Below are 26482 nucleotides of genomic sequence, written 5' to 3'. Positions count from 1 at the left end.
GTTTTGGCACCAACTGCTTCCTATGGTAATGAATTCCACAGGCTCCCCACTCTTTGGGTGAAGATAGGTCTTCACCCGAAATTTTTATACTGTGACCCCTGGTTCTGGACACACCCACCATCGAGAACACCCTCCCTGCATCTATCCTGTCGAGTCTTGTTCGAATTCTGTAAGTATCTATGAAATCCCCCCCCCCCTCACTCGTTGGAACTCCAGCGAAAACAATCCTAACCTCGTCCATCTCTCCTCATCCGTCAGGCCCACCATGCCCGGAAACAGCCCGGGAAACCTTCGCCTCACTCCCTCAAGAGCAAGACAATCCTCCCTCAGAAAAGGAGAACCAAACCTGCACACCGCATTCAAGGTAGGAAAGAGTGAGATATACTTCGGGTCAATGTGACAAAGGGCATGGGGGTGAAAGTGGGAGCAGAGGACGAAGATGGATGATCAGGCAAGACCATTTTGAATGGGGCAGCAGGTTCAAAAAGGGCCGAATGTCCTCCTACTGCTCCTGTGCTCTACACGCAATACTCCAGATGCGGCCGCACCAGAGTCTTATACAACTGCAACATGACCTCAGTACTCCGGAACTCAATTCCTCTACCAATAAAAGCCAGTACGCCATATGCCTTCTTCACCGCACTATTTACCTGGGTGACATTTATGAAACAGAAGCAAAATTATCCCACCCCACCCCCTCCCCACCCCCTCCCCACCCCCAAAGTCTGTTCTGCCGTTTGGTCAGATCATGCTGAAGAAGGGTTACACCTGAAACGTGGACTTGTGCACCTCCTGATGCTGCCTAGCTTGCTGTGTTCTTCCAGCCTCCTACCTATCAATTTAGATTCCAGCATCTGCAGGGTTTTTTTTTGTTTCTATTTGGTAAGATCATAGCTTATCTGTTTGTGCTTCACATTCTCAGTTTACCTTTTATTTCCTTTGCAGTCAACAAATCTTTCTAACTGTTGCTCGAAGAAGATTCTATGACAAACCCCCAACCACACAATCGCCTCCTGATCAGATCGAATTGTGTGCATAACCATCAGTGAAAACAAAAATTGGCCCCTCTCTTAAATTTTTAAACAGTGCCTTGCAGCAACACCCAACTGCTCATTCTGCACTGACGCAAGACAAAATGTCCTTTCCATGTGCACCTTGTTAAACTATTTTGGATCTGATGTGCTTTGAGTGATTTGACACATTTTGGTTCTGCTCAGAGCCACATTAGAAAGGTACATTAGGGAGCATTCATTTCTTAGTCTATTTATGCAAAGATGAAGAGGTGGTTTTGTATTTCTCATCTTAACAGTGAGGACTGCGACTGACCATATCTTCTCTCTGAACTGCAGAGCCATTGATCAGGATCATAGCTGATGTTCTATCCCATTGCCACATGCCTGCCCATTGCCTGGAAAAGCCCTGGACTGAATTGAAATTCTGATCTCGCGGCAATCCAGTTCCACTATAAAATCTACAGGTAAGGCAGGAAAAGTGGGAAATACCTGCCATTTCAGATAGCATTGATTTGGAAAAAAAGAGTCAGCTTTTCAGACTGATGTCAGTCATCCGCAGTTTATTACAAATCTTATCTCTGATCAAATTGAGAGCCCCCGCTCCCATTAGTTCCACAGTAGAGATTGGCGGGTTTCTCCATAATTATTTTTCTTTGGGTTTTGTTGGAACTGATCTGAGCTTTTGAGTTACACATTTTTGTTTTTTGGAGATCAGTTCATGAATTGCAGCATCTGCAGTTTTTTTTTGCCTCTATTTGGTAAGATCATAGCTTATCTGTTTTTATATTCTAACGTCCCAGTTTACCTTTCATTTCCTTTGCAGACAAATCTTTCTAACTGTTGCTCGAAAAATATTCAGTGGCAAACCCTCAACCACACAATCGCCTCCTGACCAGATCAAAGTGTGCACAACCATCAGTGAAAACAGAAATTGGCCCCTCTCTGTAATTTTAAAACAGTGCCCCACCACAACACCCAACCGAAGAGCAAGCATTAAATTAAGTCAATTTTTTGAATGCACTGAATCAGACGGACTGAGCATGCACTTTCCTCGCCTCTGGCAATGGTAGGGTATGGAATGTGAGCTGGTATTTAGTTCTCAGATTTCAAACCCTTCAATCTGTTGCAAGATTTAATGATTCGCTTCATCGAATTCTTCAGCTCATCTCTAAACTTAGCCTGGATCACAGCGTAAACGCATGTGTTTGAACAGGAGCTGAGCACCTGCAGCATCTTGGCTTTGGAATCTGTGATAAAGCCAGGGTCATTGTAGGAGGAGTAATATCGGGTGTGTGTAAATATTGCACGCAACCTGGGTCACCCACACATCACAAAACTGCCTGATATACTGAAGAGCAAAATGATGGACTTCCATTGCTTCTCCATCTCTGCATCCTTGTGTTTCTCTCCAATCCTTTGCCCACGGAGACCCCTGCAGATTTGACTGCTCACTAAAACACGCCTGACAGCACATTGAATAGCATGAAGAAAGAATGGCACACAAGGGGTTAAAATGTAGTTGATCATTTCAAAGGCAGCCCACGCAGGGGAAGTGAAAGAAGTGGATTTATGGATCCAACCCCTTGGAATATTGTCCATAATGTACCGTGGCTCATATATAAAGTACCAGGGTAGAGATTCCAATTCCCAGAAATACTGCTGCAGTTTTTCTCATTGCAAAACTTTGTTTTCACCTTGCTGCTTAAATGAATTATTGCTACTCTGCAAGGTAAACTGAATCCAGAGACACAGATTAATTCTCTTGCTGGAGATTCCCATTAAAATCGCAAACTTTGATTCTCTAAGGGCATTGGCATCTGTCCTTCTGTTTGAGGACAATGTCCACTGAACTGAGCTGCAGATGTTTGGTTGCATGGAGCAGGATATTGCTTAATTTGATGGGAACTATAGAGTTAAACGTCTGACAGTCAGTTCGGGAAGGAAATGTTTAGAAGTCAGTCTTTGCTCATCTTAGGATTTATTCGCGAGGTGAAGAATTATTGACCTATTTTGGGGCTGCACGGTGGCTCAGCTACCTCACAGCACCAGGGTCCCGGTTCGATTCCAGCTTTGGGCCAGTATCTGTATGGAATTTCCACGTTCTCCCCGGGTCTGGGTGGGTTTCCTCAAGTTTCCTCCCACAGTCCAACGATGTGCAGGTCAGATGAATTGGCCATGCTAAATTGCCTGCAGTGATAGGTGCATTAGTCAAGGGTTAATATAGGGGAATGGGTCAACTTGGGTTGCCCTTCAGCGGGTCGGTGTGGACTTGCTGGGCCTAAGGACCTGTTTCCACACTGTAGGGAATCTAATCTAATCTAATCAATCACTTTTAATAACGCAGCAATCCTGCACCCTCTGCCTATCCTCCCTACAGTATGGATATCCTTGAAAATTTCCTTCCCAGCCCAGATTCCCTTGCAGCCACATTTCTGGGATACCCACAGCATTGCCCCACCCAATTCCAATCTGTGCTACAATCTCATTTTCCTTGCTTTGTGTGCCGTATGCATTTAAGTGCAACAGCCTCATTCCTGTGTTGACTCCGCCCCTTCTCTTGTTGTCCCCTTGTCTGCTGTCCCTGAAGTTTACTCGGTGTCCTAACACCTGTTCTGGAAATGCTCCTAAACTCTGCTGAGCACTCCAGCCTCGAACATTTTCCATAATGTTCCATGCAACTGAAGGCCCCTTCCCATTACTATTTAGCTTCAAGCCCTATCCACAGATAAAGTGATGTGATTCGCATGGACTCTGTTTCCAGCATGATTCAGGATAAGCTATTGAGCTCGGATGGGTCAGCACCCGATGGAATGTTTCAACATTCAAGGCTACAGGCCTCACTTGGTACATGAGACTCAATTGATGGGCTGAAGGGCCACTTTTGTGCTGCATGATTGCATAACCACAATCCTAAATGTCATCCTCCTTATTTTTAGAAGGGTGCTCCCTGGTTGTAGACTCCTGAGGCAGGTAAAACATCATTACCCTGCATTCACCCGACATCCACCGCCTGGTCTATTTCTTGAACTATTTTGGAACTTTCCCTGAAATTATCTCCCATTCATGAAACTCGAGAGATTACAGGCTTGGTTTATACTGGTGCTTCAGAGGGCCAGAAACCTAATTTCGATTCCAGCGTGTGACGACTGTCTCTGTGCAGTGTGCACGTTCTCCCCGTGTCCACGTGTATTTCTTCCCACAGTCAAATGATGAATTAGCCATGCTTTGGTATCCATGGATGGATAGGTTGGGTGCAGAGGTCATGGGAGGTATAGGCTTATTGGATAAGTGGGTGGGATGCTCTTCAGAGAGTCGGTGTGAACGTTTGGGTCGAATGGCCTGTTACACACGGTAGGGATTCTATGGTTTTCTTCAGCTCAGGATCTGTGTATCTCCTGTGCTAAGACCAGCTTTGAACCCTCACTCAGTGTCCCATAATCCTGCCTGGGACTCTTGACCCTGTCCAGACATCAACCACCACCCCCCAACTCCCTCAGGGGAAATGTAGACAGCAGACTGATCCAAAATGTATCAAAGACATTTTTGATAAACATCAAATTACACAAGAGCGTTTCCAGTCTCTGCATGATTTTGATTTCTTTTGGGAAAGTTCATTTCTTCATTGACCAGAGCTGGAAATTCAAACAGTGCAGGTGGGGTTGAGATTGTGACTGCCGTTCCTTGTCCTCCCCAGCAGGGGTCATCATGCTCCCATTTCCATCTAGTCCTCCAGCCAACAGCTCTTGTCCAATGGCACACTACTGTTTCACTTGTGTCTGTTGGGAGTCTGGTGTAGCTATTACATTGAAGGACTGGGAAAAAATAAAAATGGTCCCCACCGCTGTGTGCCTCTCAGCTATTTTGCTTCTTAAGTAACTGAATGATCCAAGTAACCGGATATTTCATTGTCCTTTCGAGCTGCTCTCTGAACCTAGACTGTGTGACTGCATAAATGAATGTGTTTGTGCAGCAACTCATATTCCGCAGCATAAACCCAACTTGTTGAAGTATATATTCAGAATCATTGTAATCTCCGGGATAAGTTGCTGTTATAATATAGTATAAGAAATCTATGACATTTACTAACCAAAGAACAATGAAGCTGCCAGAAATGGTGAACAGTAAAATGATAGACTTCCTTCTACTCTCTATCTCTGGGTCTCTTTGATTCTCTGCCTTGCTTTGACCCCTCAGTCCCTTACGGATCCGATTGGTCACTAAAATGTGTCTGATGGTCAAACAGTTGAATAACAAAATCAAAGCGAATGTGAGAAATGGGGTTAAAATTGTACCAAACCAGTCAAAACCCAGCCACTCAGGGTCTGTATAATAACTTGACTTTGGGTAACAGTCCCAGGATACATTATTGATTATCCATCCAGGTTGAAGGATAAAGTAGAATGGGACATTTTTTAAACAGAGTAGGATGTAGATTGTTGCTAGAACTACAGATGCAGTTTTTCTAGTGCAATATTTTCTTTTCAGCTTTTGGCAACAAATGGCTACAAATCTATCAAAGGAGAAAGCGATGGTGAACCAGACAGAACAGTCCGTTGCTGCTCGAAGCAGGACATAATTAACACTACACACAGGGGTGATGTCCAGGAAGGTTCCTGGGAAGTAATAGTAATTGATCCGCCACAGTATGACCTCAGCAATAATGACTAGGAGATCTGCCATTGCCATGGCCAGCAGATAGTGAGTGGTGCAGATCGAGAGGCCACATGTTCTCCTGGATAGTATCACAATTGCAATCAAGTTAACTGCAAGGAAAAATAGGGAAAAGCGACTGAAAATTAATCGATTAAACATTCTGCTGAGCCAGACAGGTGTCCAGCACAAAAGAAATCAGCATGTGCCAAGTTCAGTGTATATACCAAAAATAAAAATGTGCAAACCTGATCACAGTCCCAGCTCCATCTCACTGACAGTTAGGTTCAATAGAGTCAGGGCACAGAGTAATTGGCAACATCTCCCACTGAGGCCGGGTTATGAATTTGAATATCTGAATTGGTTTGATTGTCTCTGATTTAAGTTTTCTTCCATTGAACACAGGGGCTGCTGGCTTTCCAAGATCTTTGTAAAAGGATCACTGGACAGAGCTGAAGACAGAAGATAAGCCACTCCAGGGTAAAGCTTGCAAGCTTGGAAAATCTCTTCACCTCTCCCCCATCCATCTATTCCCATGGACTGTCAGATACACTGATACGGAATACACCAATGTAGTGTATGGGACCCCCACAAATTAGACAACTATCCTCCCTCACCCATATAAAAGTCAGATAACGTAGAATCGGACGATGCAAAATAGAGATATATTTTTCCTTGAGACAATGAATTTTAACAATGGGAAGGGAACAATGATGGGCTGATTGGGCACCTATAGAGTGGCAAGCATTAAATAAGCGCACATCGACATCAGTCAGAATAATACCAAAGAACAGTTCACAGTCCAATTTAAACAACCTCCACAGGTACAGTCACTCACCAGGAACTCCAATGACAGCAAGGATCAGGTAATATATTTCAGCAACTCTGGAAAATGTTTCACGCATTTTCAGTGTGAAAAATAGTACCTGTCTTGCTGCTGGTAATCTCACAGTCTTACATCTGAGATGATAGACTCCCATTCATTCAATTTATACACTGTGGAAATATCACGGGAATGCTGAGGTTGTAGTATTGGTCTAATTCAATTTTCTTTTTACTTGAGCAAACAGATTGTGACATCGTGTGAAGTCAATGCTGTCATTGAACAGATGTGTTTATGAGAATCTGCAATTGGAACTCTCCAAGGGCTTAAGAGTTGTGAATCATATTAATGCAATAATGAATTGAGCTAGTTCTTCCTGTCACCAACAGTCCTAACCCTCACTATTATGTTGTTACACTGACATCCCACACCTACCTGATAGGGTCACAGGTATTAGATTCAGTGGATGATAGCCAAGTTTGGTACCCATGGGGATGGAGACCAATCTCACTGTTGAATGCAGATTACAAAATTCTGTCAAAGGTAATCGCCAACCGGGTCAGGTCTGCTCTGGGGTCGGTGATTCACCCTGACCAAACCTGTGCTGTGCCGGGCAGGAAGATCGCTGAGAGTCTCGCACTCCTCAGGGATACAATCGCCTACATGCAGGACAGAGGGTTGGACACCTGCCTGATCAGCCTGGACCAGGAGAAAGCCTTTGACAGGATATCACACAGGTATATGAGAGATGTTCTCTCCAAAATGGGCTTTGGGGAGGGAATCTGCAATTGGATCAGACTGCTCTACACCAACATTGTCAGTGCAGTCTCAATCAATGGGTGGGAATCAGATAGCTTCCCAGTCAGATCTGGAGTCAGGCAGGGCTGCCCCCTCTCTCCTGCCTTGTTTGTGTGCTGCATAGAGCCATTTGCCGAGTCCATCAGGAAGGATGCGAGCCTGACAGGGGTGACTATTCCTGGCAGCGGGGGCCTGCAGGTTAAGGCCTCCCTGTACATGGATGACGTCGCCGTTTTCTGCTCGGATCCGCTGTCCGTGCGCAGACTCATGTGCATTTGTGACCAGTTCGAATGGGCCTCGGGGGCCAAGGTAAACCGAGGCAAGAGCGAGGCCATGCTCTTCGGGAACTGGGCCGACCAATCCTCGATCCCCTTCACCGTCAGGACTGACCACCTAAAGGTGCTGGGTATTTGGTTCGGAGGGGCTGGGGCGTGCGCCAAGTCTTGGGAGGAGCGTATCAGCAAAGTGAGGCAGAAACTGGGCAGATGGAAGCTACGGTCGCTCTCCATCGCGGGAAAAAACCGGGTCATCAGGTGTGAGGCACTGTCATTGCTATTATACGTGGCACAGGTCTGGCCTATTCCCAGAACCTGTGCCGCTGCAGTCACCGGGGCCATCTTCCAGTTTATATGGAGGTCAAAGATGGACCGGGTCCGAAGGGACTCACTGTATAAAGATCTGGGGAACGGGAGAAAAAATACACCCAATGCCACCCTCACCCTGATGGCCACCTTCGTGTGTGGCTGCATAAAGCTGTGCATGGATCCCCGGTACGCAAACACCAAGTGTCACTACATACTGAGGTTCTACCTGTCCCCGGTGTTGCGAAGGATGGGCCTGGCCTCGCTGCCCCGGAACGCTCTGAGTAGTTGGACCGTTCCATATCACCTGTCCTTCGTGGAGAAATTTATGAAGAAAAACATCTTTGACCACAAGTCCATCAGGAAGTGGTCAGCACGTAGTGTTCTTGAGACCCTTCGGGAAAAGGAGAGGGCGGATCCTATCGAGCGGTTCCCTGAGCAGACTGTCAAAGCCATTTGGCAGAATGCCTCATCGCCAGAAATTTCCAACAAGCACCAAGACATGGCTTGGCTGGTGGTGAGAAGGGCTCTGCCTGTGAGATCCTTTATGCATGCCCGGACTCTCAGCCGCACCGCACGCTGCCCTCGAAGCGGCTGCGGGGGGGCCGAGCCTGTCACACACCTCCTTCTGGAATGTGCCTATGCAGAGGAAGTCTGGAGAGGAATGCAGTGGTGTTTGTCGAGGTTCGTCCCGAGCTGCGCCGTGACGCGGGACTCCGTGCTCTACGGTCTGTTCCCCGGGACGCACACCGAGACGAACATCAACTGTGCCTGGAGGATCATCAACTCGGTGAAGGACGCTCTCTGGGTGGTCCGAAACCTGCTGATCTTCCAGCTGAAGGAGTTGACCCCGACTGAGTGTTGCAGACTGGCACATTCCATGGTCCAGGACTACGTGTTGAGGGATGCGCTGAAGCTTGGGGCAGCTGCTGCCAAGGCGCGGTGGGGAAAGGCCACTGTGTAAAGTCTGCCTGCCTAACGAAGAACAGGGGGCCCATGCAGTCATTTGGACTCTGCTGACGCCTCAGCTAATTATATGGGCATATGATCAAAAAATGTACAGACCTGTATAAAAATGATAAGTTTTGATCTCTGTACGTAAATGTTTACATACGTATGGCATGACCAATTGTACAGACCATCAAATTATTTATGAATAAAGTATATTTTTGAAGAAAAAATGGGGATGGCCACCACTGGGACCTTGGGTTCATGTCACACTACACGATATACACAGACAGACACGCAAACACACACAGACAGACAGACACACATACACACACAACCGCACACTCACACTCACCTCTCATGGACTTATACCCCTTTACACTCACACTCACACACATACGCAAACTCTCTCACAGACACTCATAACCCCCCAACCCCCGCCACCCACACATCCACATGCGCACATACACATATAAGTTTTTGGGGTGAATTTGTACTTACGGAATTACAATTTATTTTGCTCAAAAACTGCATGAATCCATGTAAGATTCTATAAATCCGCTTTTTGGTTCAGAATCAGTCTGACCATTGTCACACAGAGAGTCTCACACAGGCCAGCTCACACCTTCAATGCATTCGGGGACAACATGGAACCAACTGTTAAAGTTTACTTGAGAATGTAACTTTTAATAAAGTTCTGCGATTTAAATATGAAAGAACCGAAACCAACATGTTCATTCTAAAAGACAAGAGACTTAGCGAACAAACCAGGTCTTTTGCAACATATAATTTCACTTACATCACACTGTAAACTTTTGCTATAAATTCGGTGTCTTACGATCTTATACTCCACAACCACCTGATGAAGAAGCAGCACTCCAAAAGCAAGTGTTTCCAAATAAAACTGTTGGACTATAAACTGGTGTGTGATTTTTAATGAGATTCAAAGGGGTTCTTGAAATATGAGTTGCATTCACAATTCCTGGAGATGAAAATGCAGTAGTGTGTGTGTGTGGTTGTGTGGTGTGTAGTGTGTGTGTGTGTGTTGTGGAGAGGAGTGGGAGCCATCTACAACATGCTTTGTAGTAACTGTCCCAGGCACCTGACACAGCACCTTCCAAACTCATAGCCTCTGCAAATTTCGAAGATCAACAGCAGCAGACACATGTGAACAACAGCCCCAGAAGTTTCCCTCCAAGCCATACACAGCCCTGGCTTGGAAATATGCTGCTGTTCCTTTATTGTCACTGAGTGAACATCCAGGATTTGCACCACCCCCTGCCCATCACACGCATAGCGAAATCAGATGAATGGAAATAAGCCAGCTGACCACAATCTTCTCAAGGTGAATTCAGGATGGACTTGTCAGCATTACTTACATCTCCTTTCTCTTCCACACTATCTCTTGCGGTAGGTACCTGTCTGTCCCACTCAATCTTTGTCAGTTCTGCTCAACCCTGTCATTCCCACTCAACCCATATGTCTTCCAATCAGCCCTTGCCCTTACCACTCACTTTCTGACAATTTCCCTCGATCTCCCTTTCCTCCCACTCAATCTCTGGCTCATAGATCCATTCTCTCTCTCTCCTACGCAGCTCCGTTCTCTACCATTCACTCTCTCACTCCTATTCTCCCCGTCTCTTCCACTCGGCCCCTGTCACTCCCACTTACCTCCTGTCTCTTATTCAGACGCTGTCTGTCCCACCTATTCTCTGTCTGTGCCACCCATTCACTCTCTGTCCCAGTCAGCCCCTTCCTCTCCCATGTATATTTTTCTATCTGTTTCAGAGTCAGAGTTATTGAGACCGAGAGCACAGATGAAGGTCCTTGGTGTATCACATCACGCCCATTAGAAACAACCACTTCAGCTTTCTATCCCATTTGCCTGCACTTGACCCATAGCCTTGCTTGCCTAGGCATCACAAGTATCCATTGAATTATTTCGACAATGACATGAGGATTTCTGCCTACATCGTCCTTACAGGTAATGAGTTGCAGATTCCCAGCACCTTCTGGGTGAAAACGTTTTTTTTCCCCATCTCCTCTGAACCACCTGCCCATTACCTTAAATCAATACCATCCCCCACCCCATGATCATTGATCCCTCCATCAAGCAGAAAATTTCCTTTTGTCTACGCTGTCTAGTCCCCTCATAATTTGAAACATCTCAATCCTGTCACCTCTCAATATGTTCTGCTCCAAGGAAACCTAATCTGATACCTTTAGGGACCGGTGGGCATACATAGCAAGGTCCATTTGATGCTTGTTGCTTCCCAGAAACCTACTGTTCATCATATATTTCCTTGCGTTGTTTGTTCTGTCCAAGTGCATCACCTCACATTTACCTCGACTGAATTCCATTTGTCAATGGTGAGCTCTTTTGACCAACCTGTCTTGTAGTTTCAGACAATCCTCCTCACTATTTAGCAGCTCGCCAACTTCTGTATGATATTCAAGTCGGAATCGTTTATAGAAACCATTAACAGATATGACCCAAACATTGACCCTATTGGATACAGATTTCCAGTCAGAAAAACACCAGAACACCATCACTCAGTGTTCTGACAATTCTGTTTCCAATTTGCAAAATTTATTTGTATCCAATTGGGTCTTACATTCCCTGGTTCCAATTGACCTGCATAAAAAGCATTGTCCTCATCTACACATCTGATCAGCACGTTGAAAATTTAAATCAAGTTGGTCAGATATGGTTTACAAACCCATGTTGCCTGTTCTTGACTAATTCCTGCCTCTCCAAATGCACATTAATTCTGTCCCTTAGAATTCCTTCCAATAATTATCCCGCCAGTAAGATTAGACAGACTGACCTTTGATTTCCTAGTTTATCTCTGGCTTCCATCTTGAATAACAGCAACACATTGGCTGCTCCCCAGACCACCAACGCCATTTATAAAGCCAGAGAGGTATTGAAAATCTTTGTAAGTGCCCATGTTATTTCCTCCCATACCTCATTCATCAGCGTGTGATACCTTTCATCTGACCCTGGAAATTGATCACTTTTACGCCTGCCAGGCCACTCAGAGCCTGACTGGGGGCACACTGATTATCACTGTTGCCTCAGGACGCCAGGGATGTCAGTTCAAAACCGCCCTTGGTCAAATGTCCGTGTGGAGTTTTCACAATCAACCTGTTTCTATGTGGATTTCCACCGGTAGCCCAAAAGTGTTCAGGTTAGGGTGGAGTGGTGGTGATAAATTGTCCCTTAGTACCCTGAGGCATACTCAGGCACCCCACACTCTCAAATCTCAGTGGATAAACGTATTTTATGCAATTTATAGGTTGTGTCTTTATAAGTATGAAAATGTAACTCCCATTCTTCACAGCTCCCTCACCTCAGATGCCTCACCCATAATCCCAGCCTCCTGAGAGCCCTCACTCCCAGTCACCCCCATACTCCCACCCTGATTCTCCACAGACACCTTCCCACAGCCTCCTCAAATCCCTCACTCCCACCATTCCCAGAGTCCTCATTTCCAGCTTGCCCTGACACCTCACCTCACCTACCCTCAGCCTGCCTACAACCCTCACTCCCAGTCTTCCTACACCCTCACTCCCAACCTCCTCAGAGACCTAACTCCCAGCCTCCTCCATGCCCTCCCTACGTCTCCTAAAACCCTCACCCTCAACCTAACCACAGCCCGCACTTCCAGGCTCCCCATTTACCTCACCCTCAGCCACCCCATAGCCCTCACTCCCAGCGTTCACAGAGCCCCCCGTCGAGTTTGGCATCATGAGTAATCACTTTGATTCCTGTCTCCTTATCTGCCCCATCCACAGGTTAGCTGTCAGCACATGCACATCCCCAATGCTACATAGTGAGGTTCCAGCTCTCTCTCTCTCTCTCTAACCCATCACTGGTTCTGTTTGATAACATTACTATAGTTCTTGCTCCACAGGTTTCACTATCTACCAATCAGTGTCGAGGGTAAGGGTTGGTGGTGGGTGAAATGTAAGTCCATCCCGTTTTTCAAGCTGGTGCCTGGTCAGGACTTTGATGTTGCCTGACTTTTGATACTGTATTTGTTCTATTAGTTTTGATAGTCTTCAGGCTAGATTCCCCATTTGTTACGATTCCAGATGGAAGATCTCAACCTTTAAACTCCTGGGTGAGATGGAGTGAACTGGCTCCTTTTGATTATAAGCCTCCTCACTTCAACGGTTGCAAAATGTTTAATTTAAAATGACCTCTTCCTCCCAGACCCAGATTGACCTTAGGATTTAAAAGGCGCTAATTTTACCAGGATTTCTTGAATCAACAAAAAGATTGAGTTTATTCATTCCTAATCACGAGAATGTATAATGCAACATTGCACATATGCACAGATGAGAAATAAAAAGTAGGTCAAAGCAAGATAATAGGTATAACTAAGGCTAATATGGATGTGGTCTGCATGTTCATGAATGACAGATGTTTAAATCGCATGAGCCTTGCAATGGTCAGAAATGACATTGATGTTTTCCCTGTCTCACCAACTTTTGTCGATGCCCCATTGAAAGACTTCAATCTGGATGCATCACGGTTTCATATGGCAACTGCTTGGCAGGACCATAGGAAACTACAGAGAGTTGTGAAGACAGCCTAGTCTATCATGGAAATCAGCCTTCCAGCCTTGGCCCCATCTTTAATTATCGTTGCCTCAAGAAGGCAACCAACATACGACAACTGAAACACATGCACCAACAGCTTCAAGGGCAGCTTCTTCAGCGCTGTTGTCCGATGTCTGAATGGACTTCTCAACTTTTAAACATAAATGTTAATCTTCTTCTTTGTGCACCTCCTCTGCAATCTGCAGATTTTGCTGCTGCTCCTCGGATGCTGCCTGAACTGCTGTGCTCTTCCAGCACCATTGATCCAGAATCTGGTTTCCAGCATCTGCAGTCATTGTTTTGACCTCCTCTGCAATCATGTCCTTGTATTCTTCACTCCGTTCTATTACCCTAAAGTACTTTGTCTGGTATGGTCTGCCTGTTCCACACGTTCATCCTGGAGTTCAGTTACTAGTGGTGCACCGCAAGGGTCTGTTTTGGGACCTCTGTTGTTTGTCATTTTTATAAATGAAATAGATGACAGCGTAGAAGGATGGGTTAGTCAATTTGTGGATGACACTAAGGTCAGTAGAGTTGTAGATAGTGCTGAAGGATGTTGGAGGTTACAGAGGGACATAGATAAGCTGTGGAGCTGGGCTGAGAGGTGGAAAATGGAATTTGATGTGGAAAAGTGTGAAGTGATTTACTTTGGAAGGAGCAAAAGGAATAAAGAGCATTGGGCTAATTGTAAGACTTTTGGCAGTGTGGATGAGCAGAGAGATCTCGATGTCCATGTGCATAGATCCCTGAAAGTTGCCACCCAGGTTGCAAAGGTTGTTAAGAACACAGACGGTATGTTAGCTTGTATTTGGAGAGGGATTGATTTCAGGAGCCATGAGGTCATGCTACAGCTGTACAAAACTCTGGTGTGGCCGCACTTGGAGTATTGCATACAGTTTTGCTCACCGCATTACAGGAAGGATGTGGAAGCTCTGGAAAGGGTTCAGAGGAGATTTACTCGGACGTCGCCTGGTATGCAGGGAAAATCTTACAAGGAAAGGCTGAAGGACTTGAGGCTGTTTTCTTTCGAGTGAAGAAGTTTGAGAGGTATCTTAATTGAGACATACCAGATAATCAGGGCGTTAGATAGGTTGGATAGTGATGGCTAGCACGTGGGGGGCATAAATTTAAATTGAGGGTGACAGATGTCAGATGTAGCTTCTTTACTCAGAGAGTAGTAGGGGCGTGGAATACACTGCCTGCAACAGTAGTTGACTCACCAACTTTAAGGGCATTTAAATGGTCATTGGATAAATATATGTATGTTAATGGAGTAGTGTAGGATAGATGGGCTTCAGATTGGTTCCACAGATGAATGCAACATCAAGGGCCGAATGGCCTGTACTATGCTGTAATGTTCTATGTTCTAAAGCAAAACTTTTCACTGTGCCCAGGTACATGCTCTTAATTTATTCATTTTGTGGATTGTGGCTGTCACTGGCTGGGCCCAGCATTTATTACCCGTCACTAGTTGCCCCTTGAGAAGGTGGGGGTGAGCTGTCTTCTTGAACCGCTGCAGTCCACATGCTGCTGGTAAACCCACAATGCTGTTAGGGAAGGAATTCCAGGGTTTTGACCCAGCGACAGTGAAGTAATCGACATATATTTCCAAGTCAGAATGGTGAGTGGCTCAGAGGGGAACTTGCAGGGAGTGGTGTTCCCACGTATCTGCTGCACTTGTCATTCTAGATAGTGGTAGTCGTGGCTTTGGAATGTGCTTTCCGAGAATCCTTGGTAAAGTTCTGCAGTGCGTCTTGTAGATAATGTACAGTAATGCTGCTGCGTGTCATTGGTTGGGGCGAGTGAAACGTAATAGGAAGGGAGATCATGAAACTGCTGGATTAACATGAAAATCAAATCTGGTTCTCTGATGCCCTTCAAGGTGGGCTATTCTATCACCTCTCCCAGTTTGTACCGTGTGTGACTCCAGACCATCCACAAAGCAATCGACTCGTTTTCTTACTGCCCCCTTCAATCTGCAATGGAAACATTAAACAGGAATAAAACCAAATCCTCACCTGGGGTCAGTCCCAAAGACTGGAAATGGTGAACACTTACCTTGCACTGCCCTCCTCACTTTTACAATTACTGGCAGAGTTGTCTTATTGGACTCTTCATGCAACAGCCCGATGTACTCAGACTGTCCAAATCCTGCCTTAGAGACAATGTGCCAGGCTCCTTCATAATGCAACCTGGCAAATCCTTTAACACCAGCCTGATAAACCCACCACTGCTGAACATGACTGTGTGTTATACAGGAGGGAGTTCACAACATTGACTCCCGATTGCATGAGCTGATAGAGTTTTGACAGCATGGCCCATCATGTCCTTTCTTTTCATCATTCAGAGGTTGTAGACGTTGCTGGGGCAGGCCAGCGTTCATTGTCCATCCCTAATTTCCCGGGGGCTGCTGAGAGCCAATTGCATTAATATCCGTCTGGACTCACATGTAAATAAGACTAGGTAAGGACAGTCGTCCCCTTCACTGCTAACATTGGAGGAAAAGATAAGTTCTTCGAACAACCAGCAATAGTTTTGTGGTTATCAGAATCTTAACAGCAAGTTCTTAGAAAGAATTGGTTCAAATTTCACTCCCTGCCATGGTAAGATTCAAGGTTCAGACCTCAGAATATTACTTGATTGTCTGGAATGATAATCCAGAGACAGCACCAGAAGACAACCATCTCCCCTCCAGACTGGACTGGTCATCAAACATCTATTCTCATTCAACTCTCTAACATTGTCCTGTAAGTCTGAATGCCTGGTCGCTTCAAATCCTCATCTAAGTTTTATTTGAATAGATGAAGGTGTCCCTCCTCTATCATTCTTTTAGACAATGAATTCCAGATACCCACAACGTTCTCAGTGAAAACAATTTTCCTCAAATCATCAAAACCTGCTGCTCTTTATCTTCAATTTGTGCCTCCAGGTCATTGACCACTCTATTGAAGGGAAATATTTCACCCTATGAACCGTAGCTAGAGTTTATAATGTAGATTACATTGTAGCTCCAAATCAGACCTCTCAGCCTACTGTATTCTAACAAAATTTTTAGACTTACACAATTAATGGCCGGGTCCTGGGGATGTTGTCAAACAGAAAGGCCTCAGGGTTCAGGTACATAGTTCTTTGAAAGTTTCATCACAGATAGGCAGCGTGGTAAAGAGGGCATTTGACAATCTTGCCTTCATGACTCAGACCATTGAGTACAGGATTTGGAATGACATATTATAGTTGAACAGGATGTTTGTGAGCCACGTTTGAGATACTGTGTGCTGTCCTGGTTTCCCTGGTATAGGAAGGACATTATTAAGTTGGACTGGATGCAGAAAATATCTACAAGGACATTACAGGAGCTGCAGGGTTTGAGCTATAAGGGAATGCTGAATAGGACCTTTCTCCCTGGAGAGCAGAACTGTGAGGGTTGACCACACAGAGGTCGATAAAGTCATCAGGGGCATAGATAAGGTGCAGAGCAGTGGTCTTTTGCTGAGAACACGAGCGTTCAGGACTAAGTGGAAAGGTTTAGATTTCGAGGGGAGGGATTTTAAAAGGGAATGAGAGAGCAACGACTTCACTCAGAGAGTGGTGCACGTGTGAAATGAATTGCCAATGTAAAGTTGAGAGGCAGGTACAGTTGCAACATTTAAAAGACATTTCGAGAGGCACTTGAAATGGAAAGGTTTAGCGAGATATGGGCCAATGACAGTTACATCAGACACGTTTGTTTTTAGAAATATGGTCAGCGTGGAAGAGTTGGACTAAAGGTCTGTTTCCGTGCTGTATAGTATTGTGACTCTATTACTCAGCAACCACGTGGCCTAGCATACCCCAGAATCTATCATTGCTGCGAAGCCAAGAAATACTGAGTAAAATTTCTGACACCTACTTTTAACACAATAAACACAGTTGTATCCCGGTTTGGATCCAGTACATTGACCTGGGGAATGCAATGGTAATTCTGCCATAGATTTCGAATATTACATGCCTTAGATCTTTAAAAAATTTCATTTTCACTCGGTGTTTTCTCTCAATACCTCGTTCTCGGGACCTTATTTAACAATATCGTCTCGATGTTAATGCACACTTCCTGCTACACTCTTATTGACAAGCGGCTGTGTTAATGAGGCTGGTACGTGTTTGCCCCATTCACAAAGGTCAGTGTCTTGGTTGTCCCACATACGGTCAAGTTCAGTGCAAGTCACAATCAAAATCAATGACAAAAACTCAGAAACCTCCACCACAAAGCTAACTTCCGAATTCCAATCTCATGTTCACTGACTGCCACAGTGGGATCTAAACTCCTGACTTTAAGGTGCCATGGTTCCGCCCAGTCAAATGACACTGCTGATGTGGCAAAGTACTTAACATCGCCACGAATCATTTGCAAGTTTATTTCACTGTTTCTTATTTAAAACAAATACACTCAGGAATATCCAGTCCTTAACATTGCGTTGGCAAGTTCTGTCTGGTGGCTCAGTAATAATGTCATTGGGCTCGGAATGCAGAACAAAGAACAAAGAAAATTTACAGCCCAGGAACAGGCCTTTGGCTCTCCAAGCCTGAGCCAATCCAAATCTCCTGTCTGAACCTATCGCACAATTCTTAAACATCTGTATCCCTCTGTACCCCTTTGACTTATGCAGCTGTCCAGGCGCAACTTAAATGAATCTACTCTGCCTGCCTCTCCTACCTTTGTTAGCAACACATTCCAGGCACCTATCACCCTCTGTGTGAAGTACTTTCTGCGAGTAACCCCCTTAAACGTTTTTCCTCTAATCTTAAACACGTAACCTCTCGTTATTAAATCCCTCACCTTGGGAAAAAGCTTAGCTCAATCCACCCTGTCTATACGCTTCGTGATTTTGTAGACCTCGATCAGGACCCTCTCAACCTGCTTCTTTCTAATGAAAACAATCCTAACCTACGCAACCATGCTTCATAGCTTGCACCTTCCATTTCAGGCAACATCCTCGTAAACTCCCTCTGTACCCTCTCCAAAGCGTCCACATCATTTTGGTAATGTGGTACCAGACCTCTACGCAGTATTCTAAATGCGGACAAACCAAAGTCTTGTAAAATTTTAAAATGACCTATCAGTTTTGGGCGGCACGGTGGCACAGTGGTTAGCACTGCTGTCTCACAGCGCCAGGGACCCGGGTTTAATTCCCGCCTCAAGCGACTGACTGTGTGGAGTTTGCACATTCTCCCCGTGTCTGCGTGGGTTTCCTCCGGGTGCTCTGGTTTCCTCCTACAGTCCAAAGATGTGTAGGTTAGGTGAATTGGCCATGCCAAATTGCCCGTAGTGTTAGGTGAAGGGGTAAATGTAGGGGTATGGGTGGGTTGCGCTTTGGCGGGTTGGTGTGGACTTGTTGGGCCGAAGGGCCTGTTTCCACACTGTAAGTAATCTAATCAGTTCTTATACTGACTACCCCATCCGATGAAGGCACGCACACCTTGACCACTCTCTCTCCACCTGTGCAGTCACCTTCAGGAGTACAATGGACCTGAACTCCCAGATCTCACTGCTCATCAACTTTTCCAAAGGCTGTTCCGTTTACAGTACAGTTTGCTCTAGAATTAGTCTTCCCAAAATGCATTACCTCACATTTGCCTGGATTGAACTCCATCTGCCACTTTTCCACCCAACGCTCCAGTCTATCCACATTCTCCTGTATTCTTTGACAGTCCCCTATGCTTTATGCTACTCCACCAGTCTTCGTGTCATCTGTAAACTTGCTGATCATACCAACAGTGCCCTCTTCCAGATCATTTATGTATATTACAAGCAACAGTGGCCTCTGCACCGATCCCTGTGGAACACCACTAGTCACCTTTCTCCATTTCGAGAAACGCCCTTCAACAACAACTCTCTGTCTCCTGTGGCTCAACCAGTTCTTTATCCACCTAGCTAGAACACCCTACACACCATGTGACTTCACTTTCTCCATTAGTTCACCATGGAGAACCTTATCAAATGCCTTTCTAAAGTCCAAATATATGACATCTACAGCGCTTCCTTCAACTATGCAAAGAACAGATTAACCATTTGCAGAAATAGATTCAAATCTCGATGAATGCAGGCGGTAACATTTGAACTCAGCAAAATCCAGAATCAAACTTTCAGCTTCATGTTGCCCATGTCACCACTGGAATAAAAACACAATGCACTTCAGGAAATGAAATATGCCGCCTTTTCCCAGTCTGGGCTCCACGTGACTCCACACCAACTGATGTGTTGTCGAATCTGAACTGCCTTCTGAAATTGCCCGTGTGAGTCTCTCATTGTCTCATGCACAAGGCAACTCAGGCTGGGCAATAAATGTTGGCTCAGTCAGTGACGCCCACATTTAGATACAAAATAAACCTTGCCTTGCCATTGGCTGAATATCAAGGCGGGTTTGTCTGGACTGCAAGTGTTAGGTTTCTTTGCCATCCTGAATAACTGAGAGTAAATTTTATTCAAGATGTTGGAATGAGGACACAGAGTTATTACATTATAAAGGGAAGAAACTCCACACATTGAGTCCACACTGGCTCTCTGCAAAGCAATCCAGTCAATGTTAATGACCCATTCCATACACATAGCCTGGCCAGTTTATTTCCTTCAGGTCCCTTAAGAAACGTTTCATGATTCCTGCTTTCACCATCCATGGAGACAAGAAGCCCCATGCATTATCGCACACTACATATTTTTCTTCAAAACGTTTAATCTGTCTCACCTGGTCCTATTGTTAATGGCTGATGGAACATACTGCTGGAGCGAGACCTGAGTGTCTCTCGTTCATAAGTCGGTGACACTGAGCATACAGGTGCAGCAGGTATTGATGAAGGCAAATGGGACCTTGATCCTTTTGGAGCAGAGATGTCTTGCTGCAATTAGGCAGAGCCTTGGTGAGACTGCTCCTGGAATACTGTCTGCAGTTTCAGTCTCCTTATCACAGGAAGGATGTTCTGGTGAGAGAGGGACTGCAATGAATGGTTGCCTGACTCATCCATGGGATGACAGGACTGATGTCTGAAGAAGGACTGGATCGGTTTGGATTGTGTCCACTGGAGTTTTAAAGAATGATTTGGTACAGATTTCACACAAACCCAGGAAATCCGACCAGGACCAGAGAGGACAAACACAGGAAGGATGTTCTTGATGATGGAGGATTCCGGAAATGAGGGGTCACTGTCTCGTGACACCGGGTAGACCATTTAGGGCTGAGCTGAGGAGAAACGTTTTCACCCAGAGATGGGGAGCCCGTGGGAAGTCTCTGCCACAGAAGGTGGATGAGGGCTCAACATTGAATATTTTTCATGAAACCTTGAAACATCGATGACAGGAGTAGGAGGAGGTAATTTGGCCCTTCAAGCCTGGCACAACATTCCTCATGAACGAGGCTAATTGTCCAACTCTATAGTCTAATCCTGCTTTCTCCGCATAACCATTGATCCCATTGCCCCAAGTGCTATATCTAGTTGCCTTTTGAACACATTCAATGTTTTGGCACCAACTCCTTCCTGTGGTAATGAATTCCACAGGCTCCCCACTCTTTGCGTGAAGAAATATCTCCTCATCTGCATCCTAAATAGTCCACCCTGAATCCTCATGCTGTGACCCCGAGTTCTGTATGCACCCACCATCGGGAACATCCTTCCTGCAGGACCCTTTCTAGATAAGTATCTATGCGATCCCAAGACTCATCTGAAATCTAGCGAAAAGAATCCTAATCTCCATCTCCCCTCAGCCGTCAGTCCTGTCAGCCCCAGAAACAGCCTGGGAAACCTTCACTGCACTCCCTCGAAAGCAAGATCATCATTCATCGGAAAAGGAGACCCAACCTGCACACAGGTTTCAAGGCAAGTAAAGTGAGATATACCTTCTTCGGATCAAAGTGTCAAAGGGCATTGGGAGAAGTGGAAGCAGGGGACTAAGATGAATGATCAGCCAAGACCACATCGATTGGTAAAGCAGGTTGAAAAAGTGACAAATGTCCTCCTCCTGCTCCTGCGTTCTTTAAGGTAAGGATGAGCAGCATGAGGATCACAAACAGCAAACCAGCATAGACTACAGATTCCAGCCCTCACTTGTTTCCTCTGGGATTACTGGGGGTGGTGTGGGGCTTGGAACTGGCAACATACGACTGAGTCATAATTGATATTGTTTTCCCTGTCTCTCATGATACGGAAAATGTGGTATCCCTATAATATGGACTGTAAACCTTTAACAAAATGGCTCAGTATCCCCTAAATGATAATTCGGGAAGGACATCAATGATCTTCTTGCTATAAATGCACGTGTAAATTTACAAAGATGTGGGTGACTACTCTGGAGTGTTGTGAGGCTTATAATCGTTGATGAACATATACATCCGTGAAATAGGAGCAAGAGTATCCCCCACACCCCCAACGCCTTTTCCACCATTTGGTAAGATCATTCTTCAGGACACTGAAGAAGGGTTACACCCCAAACGTCGACTTCTGCACCTCCTGATGCTGACTGGCTTGCTGTGGTCTTCCAGCCTCTTGCCTGTACATTTTGGATTCCAGCACCTGCAGTTTATTCGTCTCTATTTGGGAATGTCACAGCTTATCTGTTTGTGTTTCAACTTCTGACTGCTCGATTTGCCTTTCATTTCCTTTGCTGTGAAGAAATCTATCTAACGTTTTCGAAAAATATTCAATGACAAACCCTCAGCAGCGCAATCGCCTCCTGATCAGATCCAAGTGTGCACAACCGTCAGAGGGAACAAAATTTCGCCCCTCCATTAAATATTAAAACAGTGCTCCACCACAATATTATTGCTACTCTGCAAGGTAAACTGAATACAGAGACACAGATTAATTCTCTTCCTGAAGATTCCCGTTAGAACCGGAACCTAATTCTCTAAGAGCATTGACACCTGTCTCTCTGTTTGAGGACAATGTCCACTGAACTGAGCTGCAAATGCTTAGTTACATAGACCAATATACCACACGATTTGGTGGGATCTATAGAATTTAATGTGTGACAGTTGGTGAAGGAAATGTTTAGAAGCCAGTCTTGGATTTATTCGCAAGGTGAAAAATTGTTGATGTCCAAATCCTAACTCTGAAACCCAAATCCAGTGCCCATACATGGTATTTGTGTGCAATTATTCAATTACTGCAGTACTACACGGACCTATACCCGATACAACCCCAACCCTTCACCTAACCTAACTTCACACTGATGTCTGATTTGTACAATTAACAAAGAGATGGAGCGTACATGTTCCTTCTCTGCATCTTCATTAGCAAATTGAAATTAAGGTTCAATGTCGCCTGGGAGGCAAGGTTTTGCCACTTTGATTTTGTTGAATTCACTCTTGGGACTTGGGCACCGCTGAACGGGTGCTCAGTAATTCACCATTATCCCTAAGTGTAACTTGAGAAGGTTCTGGTGAGCTGGTTCCATGAACTGCTTCAGTCAATGTGCTGCAAATAGACCCATAATGTGATAAGGGGGAACGTGTAGGACTCCAACCCAGTCACACAGAATGAATAACCTTCTGTATGGAAGCACCATTGAATGTCAAGGGGCGGTGGTTAGATTGACCGCTATTGGAGATGGTAATTGTCCAGCCTGTGGCATAGAGATTAGCTTCCATCTCTTAGCCTAAGTTTGGATATTGTTCAGAATTTGATGCATTGTACACCGACTGCATGAGTATCTGAGGAATCGTGAGTGATGCTGAGCATTTTGCTATAATCACCAAGCATCCCTACTTTGAACTTATGATCGATGGTAATTCATTGATGAAGCAGCTAAAAACTGTTGAGCCTAGGACATTCCCCTGAGGAACTCCTGCAGAGATATTCTGGAGCTGAAATGACAGCCCTCCAGCAACCTCAATCCATCTTCCTATGTGTCAGATATGATTCCACCCAGTGGAGAGTGTTCCCCCTGATGCCCATTGATTCCAGTTTTCCTCGGGCTCTTGTTTCCATACTCTTTCCAATACCACCTTGAGAACAAGAACAGTCACCCTCAGCTCCTTCCGCAGTGATCCGTGCTGCATATTTGTGAGCCAAAGTTGTAATGAGTTCAGGAGCTGATGGGTCCTGGTGAAACCCAAACTGGGCAGGTTATGACTGAGTTGGTGCCGATTGATATTACGGCCATGACACCTTCCAACTCTTCAGTTATAATTGTACTGATGTGTCAGTAATTGGTTGGGCCAGATTTCCCTGCTTTTCGGGTATGGTTTATACCTGGGCAATTTTCTAATTTGCCAGGAGTTGTACCGGTACATTTCAGATCGGAGCTGCTGCTTATCCTATTCTTTTCTTTTTAAAACCTCGACCTAATGGTGGTTTGTACCTTCACCGGATTTTTTGCCAGCTTTTCCCGGTCATGGACTGGTTAGGGATCGTCAGTTTGATTTTGTTAAGGGAAGGTCAAGCCTTACAACTTTGATCGCGAAGATTGAGGCAGTGACAAGGAGACTGGAGACGGTAGTGCCATGGATGCTGTACACATGTTTTTAGTAAGAATTTTGAAGAGGTCCCACATGGCAGACTGGCGAAAACTGTCAAAGCTCAAACGGGACAATTTGGATCCAAAGTTGGCTCAGTTACAGGATACCAAGGGTAATAGTCAATGGCTGCACTAAAGAATGGAGAGCTGTCTCCATTCTTCACTACTCGGCTCCCCATCCAATTAACTCTGGCAGCTCCTCCCTCATGTCTTTCTCTGTACCTTTACACAATTTCAACACCGTTACATCTGATTCAAGACTGTCCCTCATTTTTTGGCCACATCCTCCCCCAGGGGATGGGGGGGGGGGGGGGGTGGGGAGGTATTTGTGTTCCCTCACCTTCAACGCCTTGATCAAGTCTGCTATGACATGCTGCTAAATCCAGAGTTCCCTGTTACCTCTTGGCTCTCCCACAAGCTTCTCCAAAAAATGCCATAGACATTCCATAAATTCATTTTTTTCAGATACACTGTCAACCTGATTTTCCTTGTGCAGCTGTGTACTGAAGTCCCCATGATCACTGTGCTGCTCCCTCTCTTCCCTGCCTTTCTAACTTCCTATTTATTTTCTTCCCCACACCCTGACTGCTGCTGGGAGGCCGGTATACCACTCCCATCAGAGTTATTTCTCCGTTGTATTTCCTCAATTCGATCCACCAAGATTTTAACCCACCTAAGTCCATATCACTTCTTGTTACTGATTTAACATCACCTTTAGTATCAAGGCCGCTCTACCTATCAGGCTGCCCTATCAATAATATGCATATTCTTGAAAAATTTCATTCCCAGCCCTGATTCGCTTGCAGCCGCATTTCTGTTGTAGCCACATTTCACTGAATAATTCCAATCTGTTCGACCATCTCATTTACCTTGTTTTGTGTACTGTATGCATTTCAGTACCACAGCCTCATTTCTGTGTTGACTACATCCCTTCTCATAGCTGTCCCCTTGTCTGCTGCCCCTGAAGTTTACTCTCTGTCCTAATACATGTTCTGTAAACGCTCCTATACACTGTTGAGCACTCCCATAATTTTCCATGCAACTGGAACCCCCTTCCCACCACTATTTAGCTTCAAGACCTATTCACAACCAAAGTGATGTGATTCGCATGGCCTCTGGTCCCAGCGTGATTCAGGTTAAGCTTTTGAGCTTGGAGGGGGGAGCACCTGATGAAATATCATAACATTCAAGACTACAGGCATCATTCAATACAAGGGGCTCAGGGAGGTACTAACGTATTTTTGGCAGTGCGGACTCGATGGGCTGAAGGGCTTTTTTATGGCTACTGTAATCTCTTTTCTATAATCTCAATCCTAAATGGCATCCTCCTTATTTTTAGAAGGTTCACCCGGTTCTAGCCTCCTGAAGCAGGGGAAGCATCTTTACCCTGCATTCACCCAACAGCCTCCCCCTAATGTATTTCTTAACTATTTTGGAACTTGCATTGAACTTATCTCACAGTCATGAAACTCTAGACAACACAGGTTTGGTTTACACAAAATCTCTTCGTAGGACATTCTCACCATCCCATGAGCAAGTCTGGTGAATGAAAAGGGGACAAGTCAAGATGGAGGGATAACTTACCTTTGCCTCAGTCACCTTGCATACCACTTGCAGCTTTTGCAAGAGCTTTTGTGTTAATATGAGTGGGATGTGAACCTGAAGGGCTGGGGCATTTCAACACACGTGCCAGCCAAGGTTTGGGAATCGGCAAATGCCTTCAGATAATCTGAGCGATGCCGAAGAATGTGGTCATAACTTGGAATGGCAAAAAGGGCAATAAGTCATTTTTATAGAATTTCAAGAGAGAGTGGTGAAACACAACAAGGAAAATTTATTTACAAAATCTGCAAAGATGGGAACCATGAAGAGATTTGTTTGCATCCATTTGCGAGAACACCAAGCAAATGGGTGTGGTGCAATGGTTCAAGAACTAACGCTGCTCTCTCAGAGGGCCAGAGACCAAGGTTCGATCCCAGCCTGGGGGTGACTGTTTCCGTGCAGTTTGCACAGTCTCCCCGTGTCTGTGTACGTTTTCTCCCACAGCCCAATGATGAGTGGTTCGGCGAATTGGCTTTGATTAAGTTGCCCTTGGTGTCCAGGGATGTATAGATTGGGTGCAGAGGTCATGGGATTTATTGGGTTAGAGGATCAGTCTGGGTGGAATGGTCTGTTTCCGCACTGTAGGGACTCGATGGTCTGCTTTAGCTCTAAATCTGTGTGTCTCCTGTGCTGAGTCCAGGCTTTATCTCTCGCTCAGAGTCCCGTTATCTTGCCTTAGAGCCTTGACCCTGCCCCCTCCACCAACTCCCTCAGGGGAAATGTAGAAAGCAGATTGATTCAAAATGAGTCAAAGACATTTTTGATAAACATCAAAATACACAAGAACAATTCCAGTCTCTGCATGATTTTGATTTCTGATGGGACAGCTTACTTCTTTATTGGGCAGAGCTGGAAATTTAAACAGTGCAGGCGGAGTTGAGATTGTGGCTGCTGTTCCTTGTCCTCCCCAGCAGGGGTCATCATGCTCCCATTTCCATCTAGTCCTCCAGCCAACAGCTCTTGTCCAATGGCA

The 26482-nt window shown here is 45.3% G+C and overlaps 1 protein-coding gene across 1 annotated transcript; it reads right to left on the bottom strand.

The window, feature by feature from the left end:
• Window positions 1-4865: 4865 nt before the first annotated feature.
• On the bottom strand, window positions 4866-26430 carry LOC148136919 (putative G protein-coupled receptor 139). Its single transcript, XM_087982857.1, has 4 exons — window positions 26342-26430; window positions 11203-11319; window positions 6502-6548; window positions 4866-5776 (listed from the first exon to the last, which is right to left on the bottom strand). The coding sequence occupies exons 1-4, from the start codon at window positions 26428-26430 to the stop codon at window positions 4866-4868; spliced, it is 1164 nt and encodes a 387-aa protein (XP_087838983.1).
• Window positions 26431-26482: the final 52 nt, after the last annotated feature.

The sequence above is a fragment of the Chiloscyllium plagiosum genome, unplaced genomic scaffold (assembly GCF_037043375.1).
Source record: "Chiloscyllium plagiosum isolate Xiang-an unplaced genomic scaffold, Cpla_swu_hap1 HiC_scaffold_44, whole genome shotgun sequence".
Taxonomy (NCBI): domain Eukaryota; kingdom Metazoa; phylum Chordata; class Chondrichthyes; order Orectolobiformes; family Hemiscylliidae; genus Chiloscyllium; species Chiloscyllium plagiosum.
This window is presented reverse-complemented; position numbering and strand designations above follow the sequence as displayed.